The sequence below is a fragment of the Heliangelus exortis genome, chromosome 1 (assembly GCF_036169615.1).
Source record: "Heliangelus exortis chromosome 1, bHelExo1.hap1, whole genome shotgun sequence".
Lineage (NCBI taxonomy): Eukaryota > Metazoa > Chordata > Aves > Apodiformes > Trochilidae > Heliangelus > Heliangelus exortis.
Window position 1 is genome coordinate 38,980,298 of NC_092422.1, and position 17,369 is coordinate 38,997,666.

General features: G+C 52.8%; 2 protein-coding genes across 2 annotated transcripts; both read left to right on the top strand.

Moving 5' to 3' along the window:
* Positions 1–1,304: 1,304 nt before the first annotated feature.
* LOC139794701 (ubiquitin carboxyl-terminal hydrolase 36-like) lies at positions 1,305–7,583 on the top strand. Its single transcript, XM_071740622.1, has 11 exons — positions 1,305–1,414; positions 1,987–2,160; positions 2,591–2,701; positions 2,777–2,941; positions 3,102–3,172; positions 3,727–3,809; positions 4,075–4,186; positions 4,526–4,666; positions 4,884–4,984; positions 5,385–5,481; positions 5,828–7,583. Exons 1-11 carry the CDS (start codon positions 1,390–1,392, stop codon positions 7,364–7,366), a joined length of 2,619 nt encoding a protein of 872 aa, XP_071596723.1. The 5' UTR covers positions 1,305–1,389; the 3' UTR covers positions 7,367–7,583.
* A 4,252-nt stretch (positions 7,584–11,835) lies between these two features.
* On the top strand, positions 11,836–17,021 carry LOC139806554 (ubiquitin carboxyl-terminal hydrolase 36-like). The gene is made up of 10 exons (XM_071766761.1): positions 11,836–11,997; positions 12,428–12,538; positions 12,614–12,778; positions 12,939–13,009; positions 13,564–13,646; positions 13,912–14,023; positions 14,363–14,500; positions 14,718–14,818; positions 15,220–15,316; positions 15,663–17,021. Exons 1-10 carry the CDS (start codon positions 11,838–11,840, stop codon positions 17,019–17,021), a joined length of 2,397 nt encoding a protein of 798 aa, XP_071622862.1. The 5' UTR covers positions 11,836–11,837.
* The last annotated feature ends 348 nt before the right edge of the window (positions 17,022–17,369 follow it).

Genomic DNA, 17,369 nt, shown 5'->3' on the forward strand with positions numbered 1-17,369 from the left:
GTAAGTTTTCTAGCACTGCATAATACAGGTGCTAGGCTCTGTCCTGTGGTATGTGGGACAGAGTTTCGTGTGCATGCAAATACAGAACATAGCAAAAGGAGTGATCCAGAAGCAACAAGACTGGTCACAGGATGGGAACTGAAGAGGCCTGACTGATGTATTTTTGTTCTTTTTATTAATAAGATTAAAAAACTGTTGCATGTAATTGGGTTTTCTTTGGTTTGGGATTTGCAGGAAAGAGTCTTTGTGACTGTGTACTGAGCGGGGCAAAACAAAAATCTCCAGCAATGTTAATATCCTCCTAAGATGTCAGGTTGTTTCCCACCACCATGTCTCATGTGCAGCTTGAGTGACTGAGGCAAGGGGTAAAGGAAAGGGCTGCATGGTACAAGCAGTGGACAGACAAGTGTCATCTGAGTGCCACAGCACTATGGGGGTTGTGGGGAGCTGGTGAAGTAAGGCCATAAAGTGAGCAACAGAGTCTTGTACAAGGAGGCTCAGGAGAATGGATGTCAGGAAGAAGTGGTGTTGGTCCTCCCTTCAAACCCAAAATTTGCTCTAAAGCTTGAGGAGGAGGAGGCAGAGAGCAGAGGTGCAGGTTTATGTGGCAGAGGAATGCCTGGGAGGGGCACAAAGAAGAGCAAGGGGAATGCGGAGAGAGGATGGAGATGAGTCGTGCTGGGGAGACTCGAAGTGAGTGTGGTGACTGGAGTGGTGGGGAAGGGAGAGAGAAAAGGAGAAACAGGTGAAAGCAGCTGAGGGGAAGCAGGTGGATGGATCCTGGGGGTATGGAAGCACTCGTTCTGAACTTTGTGAGCTGCCCACAACTTGCTTGTGTCACAAAGGTGGTGCCTGTGACATCCCGTGGCCAGGGCTACAGGACTCGGAGAAGTGGGCCAGCAGATGCCACTGGAGCTGAGCTCACCTTTGGGATAACTCGGTTCTTTCCTCGGCTACTCACGAGCCTCCTTTGCTTTGATTATTGCTCGTTTCCTGCGCACTTCTTCTCAGCTTCCCTCATCTGTCCAATTCTGATTGGGCTGCCAGGGCAGAGGAGAGAGTAGGTCGAGACAAGGGGATACAAGGAGAGGTTGTTCTCTCCCTTCTGAGGCTTAGGCTGAGCTCTTACATCTCTCCAGGCTGACCAGGGCTGTGGGTAGGGTTCCTCGTTGCTACTTCTGGTTTCTTGGCTGAGTAAGTAGCAGGTGGCAGCGCAGTCTGTGAGTGCTGTTCTGTGTGTTTCGACTGGGGCAGTTTGGAAAGCTTTGGTTGAGCTACAATTATTTCTTTGCATTCAGGTGACAGGATTGGTTCTGGCCTTCTCCTTCTGGAGAGCGTGCTGACATCCTTTGTTGCCCAGAGATTTCTCTTCTGCTTCAGAGAGAAGATATGGCCACACTGGAGAACAATGCCGGTGAGTATGGGCTTCACCGGCAGGCTTGGGCTTTCTGAGTGCCCAAAGGCAGCAGCCGTGGCTGGGGCTGCATCCCTGAGTGTTGATGTGCTGACAGCCTCGATGGAATTCTGGGGCCTTCCCTGAGAGCAGCCAAACTTACCCTGGGGGTTTAGCTCGGCTGTGGGAAAAGAGGTTGTGTCTCTCCTCTGCTGCTATGGACAAGACTTGGAAAGGGGACATTGCTTGTAGAAAGACCCAGCAGCAGTGGGACTGCCTTCTGTGCTCAGTGCTGGCTGGTTTGCATGGAGTGACAGTCAGGAAAAGGAAGGCTTGACCTGCTGAGCCAAGTCAGGCCTCCAGAGGAAAGGGAAGGTAGCCAGAGGCACACAGGTCTGAGAGTGGGTTGGCTTGGCTTTTAGCCAAGCATGCAAACAGGCAAGCAAACAGCAGCACAGGCCATTTTCCCCAAGTGATTCTTGACCAGCCAGTCTCAATGGCAGCGTGAGGCTTCCTGCAGATAACTTGACTTGGAAAAGTTGCTTTTATGCACCAAAGGGTCTCATCTCTTTCCGAATGGCATTTCTCTGCAGTCGCTGCCCAGGAAATGGCTCCCCAGGGAAACATGGATGGGCAGCCGAGAACAGGACCTGGAGCGGGACTCAGGAACATGGGCAACACCTGCTTCCTCAATGCCGTCCTGCAGTGCCTGACATACACCCCTCCTCTGGCCAACTACCTGCTCTCTGGGGAGCACAGCCTGTCCTGTGAGTACTTGTAGGAACATCTTCTTGCCAGTCTCTTCCCATGATGTGGAATTGGATGTAGGAGAAAAGCAGCCCTTCTTTTCCTTGTCAAGCCACCGCCCGCCTTGGGAGCACTCAAGCCTGGAAGGCACTTGTCACATCTCAGTGTGCTCATCTTCAGAAAGGCACCTCTTTCTGGCCCCGAGGGGCTTGGTCTCCACTCCTGCAAGTTCAACCCTCTTTGCTCTTCTTGCACAGAAAACTTGTGTCCGTTCAGCATCCCTCTGCAGATAGCTTCCCAGGCACAAAATGTGCGGGGCTTGTTGGGACATTGGGCAGCAGAGGGAGTGGAGACCGTTCTTGCCACTTCAAGATCTCCATGAGGTTTCCTATAGCTAGGGCTATTTTGCTAGCCTGAGGAGCTTCTCACCCTCCCCCCGTCCCTCCTCAGGTAATCGGCCAGACGGTTGTGTGATGTGCAGAATGCAACAGCACATGCACAACGTCTTGAATCCCACAGACGTCGCCATCGTGCCTTTGGATATCATGACTGTTCTCCCACGTAAGTGGTGGCAGGTGCTTTGCCAGGATTTCTTCCCCTCTTGTAGGAGAGAGCTCCTAACTTCTTCTTTCTTAGTAATTGGAGACCACTTCAAGCTCGGCATGCAGGAGGACGCCCATGAGTTCTTGAGGTGTGTTCTTGAAGCCATGCACAGCGCTTGCCTGCCTGAATTTGGCTTGAACGTGTCTTTGCCTCAGACCGCCATCCATCAGATATTTGGGAGCTTTATGAGATCCAGAGGTACTTTTCCACAACTCTTGCCCTCCCTGGAACTGGCTGTGCCGTTTTGTTCGCCTGTGGAAACAGCTGAGTGTGTGACTGGCTTAGGGGGTCTGAGGAGCCTAAACCGGCACGGTCGGTCAACTTCCCCGGTCACTGAGCTTTCTGATTTGCCTTCCAGTCTTTTGCTCAGGCTGCCAAGTGGTTTCGGACACCTATGAGCCCTTCCTGGACATCTTCTTGGATATAAAAGTAAGAGGGTTTGTAACGGTGGGTGCTTCAGGATGTCCCAAGGTCCCTGTAGCTTTCCCAAATCGATGCAGTTGGCCCCTTTCTGTCTCCTGGGAACACAAGAGAGCTTGGTGGATGAAGGGTGGGAAGCGGAAGGCATTGTGTCCGGCTGTAAAGGCTGTGACAGTGGTCTCCCGGGACTACAGGGTGGTGGCTTTAGGCTGGAAAAGGCACCTTGTCCTCTCTGTACCCTTGACGTACTCTCCTCCTTCTTTGCCCATCTGCACACCCTTCTGGTTCCTGGGCTGATGATTTGGGTTGTTTTCATTCTTGATGACCCTGCACCCCAGTGGGAGCTGAACTGAGTGGTGCCACAGAGAGGCAGCTCGTGCTAGCCCCAGGAATCCCTGGGGAATGAAGGAAATGTTCAGCAGAATGCTCTCTTTCTGGACACGGCTTGCAGGTTCCTGTGGGTCTCCTCAGCTTCAGCCACATGGGCGGTTTGTCAGCTTCAGGTCGGGGGTTGGGTGAGAGCATCTCCCTCAACTCAGGGCTCTTCTTTCTCACTCCTCCAGGTAGACTCATCTGTCATCAAAGCTCTGGAGAGCTTTGTGAAACCCGAGCTGATGGATGCCGGAAGTGGCTTTAGATGTCGCCAGTAAGATGCTTCCTAACTACAGTTTAATATTAGATCCTGCCTTAAGGTTTGGCATGGTTTAGAGCATCAGGTAGCACTTCAGAGGGGGAAAATGCAGAGTGATGGGGCTCACCTGTGTTTCAGTAGAGGCTTCTGCAGCTGACTATTCTTCAACTAGAGCAAGGGTGTGGGAGCCGTGACAGCTTGTCTGGCCTTCTTAAGGCAAGAGAGGGAGGGGGCATTTGAAGAATCCTTTTCGGCATCTGTCTCTGTGCTGCCTTCCCAGGTGCGGCCAGATGGCTGGTGGCTCCAAGAGGATGACAATCCATTGGGCGCCCCAGGTTCTCACACTGTGTCTCAAGAGGTTTGATGATTTTGCCGGTGGGAAGATCAGCAAGGTATGTCTGCAACGGGAGGGCAACTATCCCTTCCTGGAGCAGGAGGTTTCCCAAAGCAGTGCGCTCTCTCAGGGGATGCTCCTGGTGAATTTATCCTGACCCCTTCTGGTCTGGTAAAGAGGAGAGTTCCCGTGGGAAGACAAGTGTCTGCTCTGCTCCAACACAGCTGCTTTGCCTGAGAAAGTTTCCTGCCACCCAAATGGGGACATGGAGCTGTAGAGAAAGCCAAGTGTTGACAAGTCCCAAAGATGTATTTGAACACTGTTTGGACTTAGGTTTTGAAAGCTATTTCATCAAGAATTTTGGGGTTGTTTCTGAGCCCTCTTGGTCTCTCCATAGTTTGTGAACTATCCTGAGGTCTTGGACCTTGAGCCGTACATGTCTGAGGCAGTGGAACAAGGGCAGATCTACTCCTTGTACGCTGTCCTGGTGCACAGTGGTGACACCTGCCACTCGGGACACTATTTCTGCTACATAAAGGTAAGGAATCGCTTCCTTCCCCTCACCAAGGAATATTGTGTCCTGAGGGAGACAGGTTTTCCTGGGAGTGTTGCTGGCAGGCAGGGGGTTGGGAGAGAAGGCCTTCCGAGGGGCTGGATGGGATTTGTTTTGGCGCCCTCTTGGTGCTGTAGTGTCCTGCCTGTGTTCTGGAGAAACCAAGCAGCTCATCTACCACTATCGATGGCTTTTTTTGCAGGCGAACGATGGGCAGTGGTACAAGATGGATGATTCCTTTGTGACGGGTTGTATCATTGACACAGTTCTGACGCAGGAAGCCTATTTACTGTTTTATCTGAGGTAAGAACTAGTGCTAAAACAGGTTTAGAGCGCGCTTCCTCTTTCTATTTTGCCTCTTTTCTTCCCATCCTCCTGAATGTTGCTCTTTCTGTCAGAAGAGACAATTCCTCCCTGTATTACTGATTGTTGTCAAAGCAGAACTACCCCACGTTAGTCCTTCTCTTTCCTTGCTGAGCTTTAGGCTGCTGCCAGGTTCCTCCTCAGGAGGCAGCAGAGGGTACAAAGAGGAGCTCTGGCTCCAAGAGGGGCAGACCTGGTGGGACGACGCCATCGCATGTTGCCTTTTGTCGCCTTGGGTCTTACCTTCTCTCTATCATAGAATGAGAGCTCCAGAAAGTGCCTGAAGCCCTGAGGGGGCTGCAAGAACAACCCTATACAGGGATGACTTTTTTCTCTCCAGGAACTCTGATTTGAAGACTGAACCAATGGCTTCAACCCCCACAGCACCGCCTCAGACCGACTCCTCCCTCCCTCTGTCGTTGTCTGTGAGCAAGCAGGTAGGTTCTCTTGGCCCGCAGGGTCTGCTACGTAGGACTTGGGTAATTCTGGGGAGGGTGGGTCAAGGTCCCAGATGGACACTGGGTTTGTGTCTGGGATCTTGGCATTGCTCTCTTTTCCCTCCCATGCTGCGGCTTTCGTCACAGCCACAACGCCGCTCCCTCTCCCAGCATCCCACCTAGGTCTATCCCATTTCTCTGCCTCTGTCCCTTCCTGCCAACGCGGCCCTCCAAGAAAGCCTTTGGGAGGCCCTTAGCTGTCCCCTCACACATCATCTGGGTGTTGCCCATTCTTCTGGTCTTTGACAGAGGAAAGAGCAAGACCATGTCACTGCTGTCTTTCCAGGACATGAGTGTAAAGCGGTCTCCACAGGAGATGCAGGACAGCCTCTCCCCGATACCAGACACCACCGGCCAGACACCCCAGCAAAGCAGAGTCTCTGCCCGGGCCAGCACTAGGCAGAGTTCCCAGCAGAGAATAGCCTCAGCACCAGGTGTGACAAGTGAGCAGTCCCTCCCAAGTGACCCCTTAAGGACATCCTCCACCGGGCAGAAGATCCTCCCAAGTGACCCCTTAAGGACATCCTCCACCGGGCAGAAGATCCTCCCAAGTGACCCCTTAAGGACATCCTCCACCGGGCAGAAGATCCTCCCGAGTGACCCTTCAAGAGCATCCTCCACCATGCAGCAGATCCTGCCGAGTGACCCTTCAAGAGCATCCTCCACCAGGCAGCAGATCCTGCCGAGTGACCCCTTAAGGACATCCTCCACCGGGCAGAAGATTCTCCCGAGTGACCCTTCAAGAGCATCCTCCACCTGGCAGCAGATCCTGCCGAGTGACCCTTCAAGAGCATCCTCCACCTGGCAGCAGATCCTCCCGAGTGACCCTTCAAGGGCATTCTCCACCTGGCATCAGATCCTCCCGAGTGACCCTTCAAGAGCATCCTCCACCTGGCATCAGATCCTCCCGAGTGACCCTTCAAGGGCATCCTCCACCTGGCATCAGATCCTGCCAAGTGACCCTTCAAGGACTTCCTCCACCGGCCAGCATTTTCCGCAGCGTGCCCTCTTCAGAACTTCCTCCACTGGCCAGCAGTTTCCGCAGAGCAGCTCTTTCGGAAGAGCCACCCCTGGCCAGCAACTCCTACAGAGCAGCTCCTTTGGAACTCCTGCCGCTGCACAGCCATCCTGGGGAGGCTCATGGCAAACATCTTCAGGCTGGCCAAGCTCCAGATGGCCAGCCTGGTTCAGTAATACCTCTTCTGTCTCCAGAAGGGAATGGGACAGCCTGGTCCCCATACAGCCACATCCCCACAGCAGAGGGTGGCCCAGCTCTGGTCCAGCTTTCCAGTTCCAGAGCATCAGCAGGTACTGCCTATTGTGCACAAGAGAACGCCACTGGCCTATCCACATAGAACCATTCCACCACATGCTACCCGCCAGGCAAGCAGACAGGAACAGAAGGTTGCATGGCTTTTTCCCTTCATGCAGTTTCTATGGGAGCAGTGCTAGGGAGGGGACCCAAAGCAGATCCCCACAGCTGCGGGGTGGTGAGTCCTACAGCGAGCTGGTGGTCAGAACAGACTATGACAGCTCAGCAGGGAAGAGGATGAGGACTGCTCCTCCAAGCTGTGACAGTGCTCCCAGGGCTGAGGCAGCTCTGGTGCCTCCCAACACCAGCTCCATCAGGGCTCCACCACCCACCGCTGCTCAGGAGAAAACCCCATCGAGGAAGAGGGAGTGGAGCAGGTCCCCGCTGCGAACCTACGATCTCCGCAGCCGCTCTCTTGTTTTGACGGACTCTGCTGGGAAGAAGAGGTGGAGGAGGAATTCATCGTCCAAGCGGAAAAAACTAGAAAGAAGACTCAGGGGGCGGAGGCGCTGATGTGCGCCGGGCCCAGGAGAACAGGCAGCAGCCCATTGGCCACCGCCAACTGTCCACTGGACACCTCGACAGCAGATGGACATCTCTCCATTGGGTCAGCTGTCCCATGGGCTGTGTTGAAGTGTCCGGCAGCCAGTTGGCAGGAACCAGTTTGTGTCCACCATGCTGCCCCCATTCTGCCCCAAAGCCGCAATTAAAAACACTCGTTGGCTTTGCACCTGGAGTTGACGTGGAGTTTTCTTCTTCTTAGGTGGTTTTGGGGCACTGGTTGGCAACAGGCAGTGGGAGGGCTCTGTGATGGCTGCTCACAAGCTGTGTGCTGGCAGGTGCCTCTCTTGCAGTAGACACAAAGGAAACTGGGCATGAGGAGCTGACAGCCAGCATGACTGCAAGGGGCTGAATGGCTGGTCCCAGAGGGTGCTGTTCAGCACAAACTTCTAGGGAGAGACGGGACTTGGGGAAAAAAAAGCCCTTCGTGGAAAAAACAAAACTTGCCCGTCACAGTTTTTGTTTTATTTTTTTTATTATTTTTTTTTTTAATTATTTTTGTATGCATTTGTTGGCTGTGCTTTTATAAAAACGCCGTTCAAACTCTAAATAGAACCCGCAAGGATAGAGGAACCGGGCATGCCGGGGTTTGTATGTTTCAAGCCCCCAGCTGTTCAAGAGCCACACAAATTACTGCTGCCTCCTGCTGTGTACATGATCGTTTTGTCTGAGTACTCTCCAGTTACCCTGCAGCTCAACAAGCCACAAGCCTGCAAAACCTCTGTGACAGCTCAATTCTGGGCACTTTTCCCTCTTGGTAGACCTGCTAGATCAAGACTTGGGACTTGAATCCTGGCTCTGCCACATCCCGTGACTACCTCCTGTGGGAGGGAATCACGCTGGAGCAGGGAAAGAGAGCAGCAGAGACAGTGTGTGACCAACTTGACTGCAATCACCATTCCTCATCCCATTGTGCTACTGTCACAGAGGAGGTGGAGAAAATTGTAATTGGTGTCCAGAAAGAAGGTACAGGTGTTTATGTTTTATTGGTTACAGTGAAGCATATATGCACCTGCAGTTCAGTGTTATTTGACAAAGCAACCTAAATGAATGAAATGGGCCTGAGGAGGTGACAGCCAGTGTAACCGAAAGGGGGTGAATGGCTGATCCCAGAGGGTGTTGTTCAGCTTATTGTCCCGTTCAAGTCTGTGTCTTGGAAGATTCATGTATCAGATTCTCCTAGAAGGATTGATAAGGCACGTGGAGGAGTGGAAGGTGATCCAAGATAGCCAGCACAGCTTTAGTAGGAGCAAATCCTAGCTAACAAACCTGTTGGCTTTTTATGATAGGGCATGTTGTCTGAAGTAACAAAAGTGTGCAAGAGATGTAGGAGCTGTTTCCGTGCATTTCTTGGTCAAGAAATGAACATGAGCAAATTGACGATGAGCTTTCTAGCATTGAGTAATTTAGGTGCTAGGCTGTGTCCTGTGGAATGTGGGAAAGAGTTTCATGTGGATGCAGTTATAGAACATAGGAAAAGGAGTGATCCAGATGTAGCCAGACTGGTCACAGAATGGGTACAGAAAAAAAAGGTTAAAAGCTGAAGAGAGAGGAATGACTTGCATGAGTGCCAAACCAGCAGGGGAAATAAGTCTCCATGAGTCTTCTACCATCCTCAGTGGGGGTGTCCCTTTTCTACTGGCAAAACTGTTTCTGACTAAATATTTAGTGGGGCATAACAAAAATCTCCAGCAATGTTAATATCCTCCTAAGATGTCAGGTTGTTTCCCACCACCATGTCTCATGTGCAGCTTGAGTGACTGAGGCAAGGGGTAAAGGAAAGGGCTGCATGGTACAAGCAGTGGACAGACAAGTGTCATCTGAGTGCCACAGCACTATGATGACATAGGGGTTGTGGGGAGCTGGTGAAGTAAGGCCATAAAGTGAGCAACAGAGTCTTGTACAAGGAGGCTCAGGAGAATGGATGTCAGGAAGAAGTGGTGTTGGTCCTCCCTTCAAACCCAAAATTTGCTCTAAAGCTTGAGGAGGAGGAGGCAGAGAGCAGAGGTGCAGGTTTATGTGGCAGAGGAATGCCTGGGAGGGGCACAAAGAAGAGCAAGGGGAATGCGGAGAGAGGATGGAGATGAATCGTGCTGGGGAGACTCGAAGTGAGTGTGGTGACTGGAGTGGTGGGGAAGGGAGAGAGAAAAGGAGAAACAGGTGAAAGCAGCTGAGGGGAAGCAGGTGGATGGATCCTGGGGGTATGGAAGCACTCGTTCTGAACTTTGTGAGCCGCCCGCAACTTGCTTTTGTGTTCTCCTGGCACCCTGCCTTGTGTTGGCTCATTGGAATACCTACTTTTCAAAAGAATCATTCAAGTCCACTTGAAGCATGCCTGGGAAAGAAACACGAGAAATAAAATCTCACTCTTGTGTGTTCTACGCAAAGTCATATGGGCCATTTTGGAATGGCCTGGTTCTGCTGATCATGAGCAGCTCTAAACCCAGAGCTGCCATTCTGCTTATAGGTGAAGGTGTGGATACCAAGAGATTTCAGCATCTCGGAGGGAATTCTGTTCTGCTCCAATACACTTGGCAGCTCCCACTCAAGTCTCATTTTGCAAGCAATATTGAAGAGCCACATCCTTCAAAGAGCAGGTAAAGCAGAGGTTGAAAAACTCTTGGAGATACCTGAGAGGAGCTCTGGATGGATCCCAGAGAAGTGTCATCTCTAAAAACGTAGCATAATCTCAGACATCTTTGTTGGAGGAGTCTGTGGCAGCTACCCTGGAGGGGGTTCCTAACTATAACAAGCAAAGATTTGGGGAGCTGCTGAAGAGGGGTCTCGGATGGATCCCTGAGGAGACTGTAATTCAGAACAGAAAATTAATGAATCCAGAATAGAAAATGAATCTCAGATGGTGTGCTTGGAGGAGTATGGGGCTGATTCCTTCTCCTTAGATCGCCAAAAGAGAGGTTGCAAGACTCTGGGAGATAGAATGGCAAAGTCTCCAGTGGAGCTGGGAGAAGAGAGGTTCATTTCAAGTATCAAATCATCCTGGGTAGCTTCCTTGGAGAAATGGGGGGCTGCGACCTGGGTTTCCGGTTCTGATGGGAATTGGTCAAAAGACCATGGACGAAGCCTCGGAAGAGTCTCATTTGCATCCCAGAGGAAGAAACTCCTTTCAACACCACGTGGGGAGCTTTCTTGAAAGAGTCTGGGGCATCTGGTTTGGATAAAGCTGCCATTGAGATGTGAAAAGACTCTGGGAGATGCCTGGGAGGAGTCTAGGGTGCCACACGTTGCCACGCAGCCCCGTGTCACAAAGGTGGTGCCTGTGACATCCCGTGGCCAGGGCTACAGGACTCGGAGAAGTGGGCCAGCAGATGCCACTGGAGCTGAGCTCACCTTTGGGATAACTCGGTTCTTTCCTCGGCTACTCACGAGCCTCCTTTGCTTTGATTATTGCTCGTTTCCTGCGCACTTCTTCTCAGCTTCCCTCATCTGTCCAATTCTGATTGGGCTGCCAGGGCAGAGGAGAGAGTAGGTCGAGACAAGGGGATACAAGGGGAGGTTGTTCTCTCCCTTCTGAGGCTTAGGCTGAGCTCTTACATCTCTCCAGGCTGACCAGGGCTGTGGGTAGGGTTCCTCGTTGCTACTTCTGGTTTCTTGGCTGAGTAAGTAGCAGGTGGCAGCGCAGTCTGTGAGTGCTGTTCTGTGTGTTTCGACTGGGGCAGTTTGGAAAGCTTTGGTTGAGCTACAATTATTTCTTTGCATTCAGGTGACAGGATTGGTTCTGGCCTTCTCCTTCTGGAGAGCGTGCTGACATCCTTTGTTGCCCAGAGATTTCTCTTCTGCTTCAGAGAGAAGATATGGCCACACTGGAGAACAATGCCGGTGAGTATGGGCTTCACCGGCAGGCTTGGGCTTTCTGAGTGCCCAAAGGCAGCAGCCGTGGCTGGGGCTGCATCCCTGAGTGTTGATGTGCTGACAGCCTCGATGGAATTCTGGGGCCTTCCCTGAGAGCAGCCAAACTTACCCTGGGGGTTTAGCTCGGCTGTGGGAAAAGAGGTTGTGTCTCTCCTCTGCTGCTATGGACAAGACTTGGAAAGGGGACATTGCTTGTAGAAAGACCCAGCAGCAGTGGGACTGCCTTCTGTGCTCAGTGCTGGCTGGTTTGCATGGAGTGACAGTCAGGAAAAGGAAGGCTTGACCTGCTGAGCCAAGTCAGGCCTCCAGAGGAAAGGGAAGGTAGCCAGAGGCACACAGGTCTGAGAGTGGGTTGGCTTGGCTTTTAGCCAAGCATGCAAACAGGCAAGCAAACAGCAGCACAGGCCATTTTCCCCAAGTGATTCTTGACCAGCCAGTCTCAATGGCAGCGTGAGGCTTCCTGCAGATAACTTGACTTGGAAAAGTTGCTTTTATGCACCAAAGGGTCTCATCTCTTTCCGAATGGCATTTCTCTGCAGTCGCTGCCCAGGAAATGGCTCCCCGGGGAAACATGGATGGGCAGCCGAGAACAGGACCTGGAGCGGGACTCAGGAACATGGGCAACACCTGCTTCCTCAATGCCGTCCTGCAGTGCCTGACATACACCCCTCCTCTGGCCAACTACCTGCTCTCTGGGGAGCACAGCCTGTCCTGTGAGTACTTGTAGGAACATCTTCTTGCCAGTCTCTTCCCATGATGTGGAATTGGATGTAGGAGAAAAGCAGCCCTTCTTTTCCTTGTCAAGCCACCGCCCGCCTTGGGAGCACTCAAGCCTGGAAGGCACTTGTCACATCTCAGTGTGCTCATCTTCAGAAAGGCACCTCTTTCTGGCCCCGAGGGGCTTGGTCTCCACTCCTGCAAGTTCAACCCTCTTTGCTCTTCTTGCACAGAAAACTTGTGTCCGTTCAGCATCCCTCTGCAGATAGCTTCCCAGGCACAAAATGTGCGGGGCTTGTTGGGACATTGGGCAGCAGAGGGAGTGGAGACCGTTCTTGCCACTTCAAGATCTCCATGAGGTTTCCTATAGCTAGGGCTATTTTGCTAGCCTGAGGAGCTTCTCACCCTCCCCCCGTCCCTCCTCAGGTAATCGGCCAGACGGTTGTGTGATGTGCAGAATGCAACAGCACATGCACAACGTCTTGAATCCCACAGACGTCGCCATCGTGCCTTTGGATATCATGACTGTTCTCCCACGTAAGTGGTGGCAGGTGCTTTGCCAGGATTTCTTCCCCTCTTGTAGGAGAGAGCTCCTAACTTCTTCTTTCTTAGTAATTGGAGACCACTTCAAGCTCGGCATGCAGGAGGACGCCCATGAGTTCTTGAGGTGTGTTCTTGAAGCCATGCACAGCGCTTGCCTGCCTGAATTTGGCTTGAACGTGTCTTTGCCTCAGACCGCCATCCATCAGATATTTGGGAGCTTTATGAGATCCAGAGGTACTTTTCCACAACTCTTGCCCTCCCTGGAACTGGCTGTGCCGTTTTGTTCGCCTGTGGAAACAGCTGAGTGTGTGACTGGCTTAGGGGGTCTGAGGAGCCTAAACCGGCACGGTCGGTCAACTTCCCCGGTCACTGAGCTTTCTGATTTGCCTTCCAGTCTTTTGCTCAGGCTGCCAAGTGGTTTCGGACACCTATGAGCCCTTCCTGGACATCTTCTTGGATATAAAAGTAAGAGGGTTTGTAACGGTGGGTGCTTCAGGATGTCCCAAGGTCCCTGTAGCTTTCCCAAATCGATGCAGTTGGCCCCTTTCTGTCTCCTGGGAACACAAGAGAGCTTGGTGGATGAAGGGTGGGAAGCGGAAGGCATTGTGTCCGGCTGTAAAGGCTGTGACAGTGGTCTCCCGGGACTACAGGGTGGTGGCTTTAGGCTGGAAAAGGCACCTTGTCCTCTCTGTACCCTTGACGTACTCTCCTCCTTCTTTGCCCATCTGCACACCCTTCTGGTTCCTGGGCTGATGATTTGGGTTGTTTTCATTCTTGATGACCCTGCACCCCAGTGGGAGCTGAACTGAGTGGTGCCACAGAGAGGCAGCTCGTGCTAGCCCCAGGAATCCCTGGGGAATGAAGGAAATGTTCAGCAGAATGCTCTCTTTCTGGACACGGCTTGCAGGTTCCTGTGGGTCTCCTCAGCTTCAGCCACATGGGCGGTTTGTCAGCTTCAGGTCGGGGGTTGGGTGAGAGCATCTCCCTCAACTCAGGGCTCTTCTTTCTCACTCCTCCAGGTAGACTCATCTGTCATCAAAGCTCTGGAGAGCTTTGTGAAACCCGAGCTGATGGATGCCGGAAGCGGCTTTAGATGTCGCCAGTAAGATGCTTCCTAACTACAGTTTAATATTAGATCCTGCCTTAAGGTTTGGCATGGTTTAGAGCATCAGGTAGCACTTCAGAGGGGGAAAATGCAGAGTGATGGGGCTCACCTGTGTTTCAGTAGAGGCTTCTGCAGCTGACTATTCTTCAACTAGAGCAAGGGTGTGGGAGCCGTGACAGCTTGTCTGGCCTTCTTAAGGCAAGAGAGGGAGGGGGCATTTGAAGAATCCTTTTCGGCATCTGTCTCTGTGCTGCCTTCCCAGGTGCGGCCAGATGGCTGGTGGCTCCAAGAGGATGACAATCCATTGGGCGCCCCAGGTTCTCACACTGTGTCTCAAGAGGTTTGATGATTTTGCCGGTGGGAAGATCAGCAAGGTATGTCTGCAACGGGAGGGCAACTATCCCTTCCTGGAGCAGGAGGTTTCCCAAAGCAGTGCGCTCTCTCACGGGATGCTCCTGGTGAATTTATCCTGACCCCTTCTGGTCTGGTAAAGAAGAGAGTTCCCATGGGAAGACAAGTGTCTGCTCTGCTCCAACACAGCTGCTTTGCCTGAGAAAGTTTCCTGCCACCCAAATGGGGACATGGAGCTGTAGAGAAAGCCAAGTGTTGACAAGTCCCAAAGATGTATTTGAACACTGTTTGGACTTAGGTTTTGAAAGCTATTTCATCAAGAATTTTGGGGTTGTTTCTGAGCCCTCTTGGTCTCTCCATAGTTTGTGAACTATCCTGAGATCTTGGACCTTGAGCCGTACATGTCTGAGGCAGTGGAACAAGAGATCTACTCCTTGTACGCTGTCCTGGTGCACAGTGGTGACACCTGCCACTCGGGACACTATTTCTGCTACATAAAGGTAAGGAATCGCTTCCTTCCCCTCACCAAGGAATATTGTGTCCTGAGGGAGACAGGTTTTCCTGGGAGTGTTGCTGGCAGGCAGGGGGTTGGGAGAGAAGGCCTTCCGAGGGGCTGGATGGGATTTGTTTTGGCGCCCTCTTGGTGCTGTAGTGTCCTGCCTGTGTTCTGGAGAAACCAAGCAGCTCATCTACCACTATCGATGGCTTTTTTTGCAGGCGAACGATGGGCAGTGGTACAAGATGGATGATTCCTTTGTGACGGGTTGTATCATTGACACAGTTCTGACGCAGGAAGCCTATTTACTGTTTTATCTGAGGTAAGAACTAGTGCTAAAACAGGTTTAGAGCGCACTTCCTCTTTCTATTTTGCCTCTTTTCTTCCCATCCTCCTGAATGTTGCTCTTTCTGTCAGAAGAGACAATTCCTCCCTGTATTACTGATTGCTGTCAAAGCAGAACTACCCCACGTCAGTCCTTCTCTTTCCTTGCTGAGCTTTAGGCTGCTGCCAGGTTCCTCCTCAGGAGGCAGCAGAGGGTACAAAGAGGAGCTCTGGCTCCAAGAGGGGCAGACCTGGTGGGACGACGCCATCGCATTTTGCCTTTTGTCGCCTTGGGTCTTATCTTCTCTCTGTCATAGAATGAGAGCTCCAGAAAGTGCCTGAAGCCCTGAGGGGGCTGCAAGAACAACCCTATGCAGGGATGACTTTTTTTCTCTCCAGGATCTCTGATTTGAAGACTGAATCAATGGCTTCCACCCCCACAGCACCGCCTCAGACCGACTCCTCCCTCCCTCTGTCGTTGTCTGTGAGCAAGCAGGTAGGTTCTCTTGGCCCGCAGGGTCTGCTACGTAGGACTTGGGTAATTCTGGGGAGGGTGGGTCAAGGTCCCAGATGGACACTGGGTTTGTGTCTGGGATCTTGGCATTGCTCTCTTTTCCCTCCCATGCTGCGGCTTTCGTCACAGCCACAACGCCGCTCCCTCTCCCAGCATCCCACCTAGGTCTATCCCATTTCTCTGCCTCTGTCCCTTCCTGCCAATGCAGCCCTCCAAGAAAGCCTTTGGGAGGCCCTTAGCTGTCCCCTCACACATCATCTGGGTGTTGCCCATTCTTCTGGTCTTTGACAGAGGAAAGAGCAAGACCATGTCACTGCTGTCTTTCCAGGACATGAGTGTAAAGCGGTCTCCACAGGAGATGCAGGACAGCCTCTCCCCGATACCAGACACCACCGGCCAGACACCCCAGCAAAGCAGAGTCTCTGCCCGGGCCAGCACTAGGCAGAGTTCCCAGCAGAGAATAGCCTCAGCACCAGGTGTGACAAGTGAGCAGTCCCTCCCAAGTGACCCCTTAAGGACATCCTCCACCGGGCAGAAGATCCTCCCAAGTGACCCCTTAAGGACATCCTCCACCGGGCAGAAGATCCTCCCGAGTGACCCTTCAAGAGCATCCTCCACCATGCAGCAGATCCTGCCGAGTGACCCTTCAAGAGCATCCTCCACCAGGCAGCAGATCCTGCCGAGTGACCCCTTAAGGACATCCTCCACCGGGCAGAAGATTCTCCCGAGTGACCCTTCAAGAGCATCCTCCACCTGGCATCAGATCCTCCCGAGTGACCCTTCAAGGGCATCCTCCACCTGGCATCAGATCCTGCCGAGTGACCCTTCAAGGACGTCCTCCACCGGCCAGCAGTTTCCGCAGAGTGCCCTCTTCAGAACATCCTCCACTGGCCAGCAGTTTCCGCAGAGCAGCTCTTTCGGAAGAGCCACCCCTGGCCAGCAACTCCTACAGAGCAGCTCCTTTGGAACTCCTGCCGCTGCACAGCCATCCTGGGGAGGCTCATGGCAAACATCTTCAGGCTGGCCAAGCTCCAGATGGCCAGCCTGGTTCAGTAATACCTCTTCTGTCTCCAGAAGGGAATGGGACAGCCTGGTCCCCATACAGCCACATCCCCACAGCAGAGGGTGGCCCAGCTCTGGTCCAGCTTTCCAGTTCCAGAGCATCAGCAGGTACTGCCTATTGTGCACAAGAGAACGCCACTGGCCTATCCACATAGAACCATTCCACCACATGCTACCCGCCAGGCAAGCAGACAGGAACAGAAGGTTGCATGGCTTTTTCCCTTCATGCAGTTTCTATGGGAGCAGTGCTAGGGAGGGGACCCAAAGCAGATCCCCACAGCTGCGGGGTGGTGAGTCCTACAGCGAGCTGGTGGTCAGAACAGACTATGACAGCTCAGCAGGGAAGAGGATGAGGACTGCTCCTCCAAGCTGTGACAGTGCTCCCAGGGCTGAGGCAGCTCTGGTGCCTCCCAACACCAGCTCCATCAGGGCTCCACCACCCACCGCTGCTCAGGAGAAAACCCCATCGAGGAAGAGGGAGTGGAGCAGGTCCCCGCTGCGAACCTACGATCTCCGCAGCCGCTCTCTTGTTTTGACGGACTCTGCTGGGAAGAAGAGGTGGAGGAGGAATTCATCGTCCAAGCGGAAAAAACTAGAAAGAAGACTCAGGGGGCGGAGGCGCTGATGTGCGCCGGGCCCAGGAGAACAGGCAGCAGCCCATTGGCCACCGCCAACTGTCCACTGGACACCTCGACAGCAGATGGACATCTCTCCATTGGGTCAGCTGTCCCATGGGCTGTGTTGAAGTGTCCGGCAGCCAGTTGGCAGGAACCAGTTTGTGTCCACCATGCTGCCCCCATTCTGCCCCAAAGCCGCAATTAAAAACACTCGTTGGCTTTGCACCTGGAGTTGACGTGGAGTTTTCTTCTTCTTAGGTGGTTTTGGGGCACTGGTTGGCAACAGGCAGTGGGAGGGCTCTGTGATGGCTGCTCACAAGCTGTGTGCTGGCAGGTGCCTCTCTTGCAGTAGACAC

What these genes read in the sequence shown, in the direction of transcription:
- LOC139794701 (XM_071740622.1), top strand. Translation starts at nt 1,390, where the DNA reads ATGGCCACACTGGAGAACAATGCCG. An exon ending in TATCATGACTGTTCTCCCAC is followed by an intron (nt 2,702 to 2,776) that starts GTAAGTGGTGGC and finishes CTTCTTTCTTAG; the next exon opens with TAATTGGAGACCACTTCAAG. An exon ending in ACTATTTCTGCTACATAAAG is followed by an intron (nt 4,667 to 4,883) that starts GTAAGGAATCGC and finishes CTTTTTTTGCAG; the next exon opens with GCGAACGATGGGCAGTGGTA.
- LOC139806554 (XM_071766761.1), top strand. Translation starts at nt 11,838, where the DNA reads ATGGCTCCCCGGGGAAACATGGATGGGCAGCCGAGAACAGGACCTGGA. An exon ending in ACATCTTCTTGGATATAAAA is followed by an intron (nt 13,010 to 13,563) that starts GTAAGAGGGTTT and finishes TCACTCCTCCAG; the next exon opens with GTAGACTCATCTGTCATCAA. An exon ending in CGTTGTCTGTGAGCAAGCAG is followed by an intron (nt 15,317 to 15,662) that starts GTAGGTTCTCTT and finishes CTGTCTTTCCAG; the next exon opens with GACATGAGTGTAAAGCGGTC.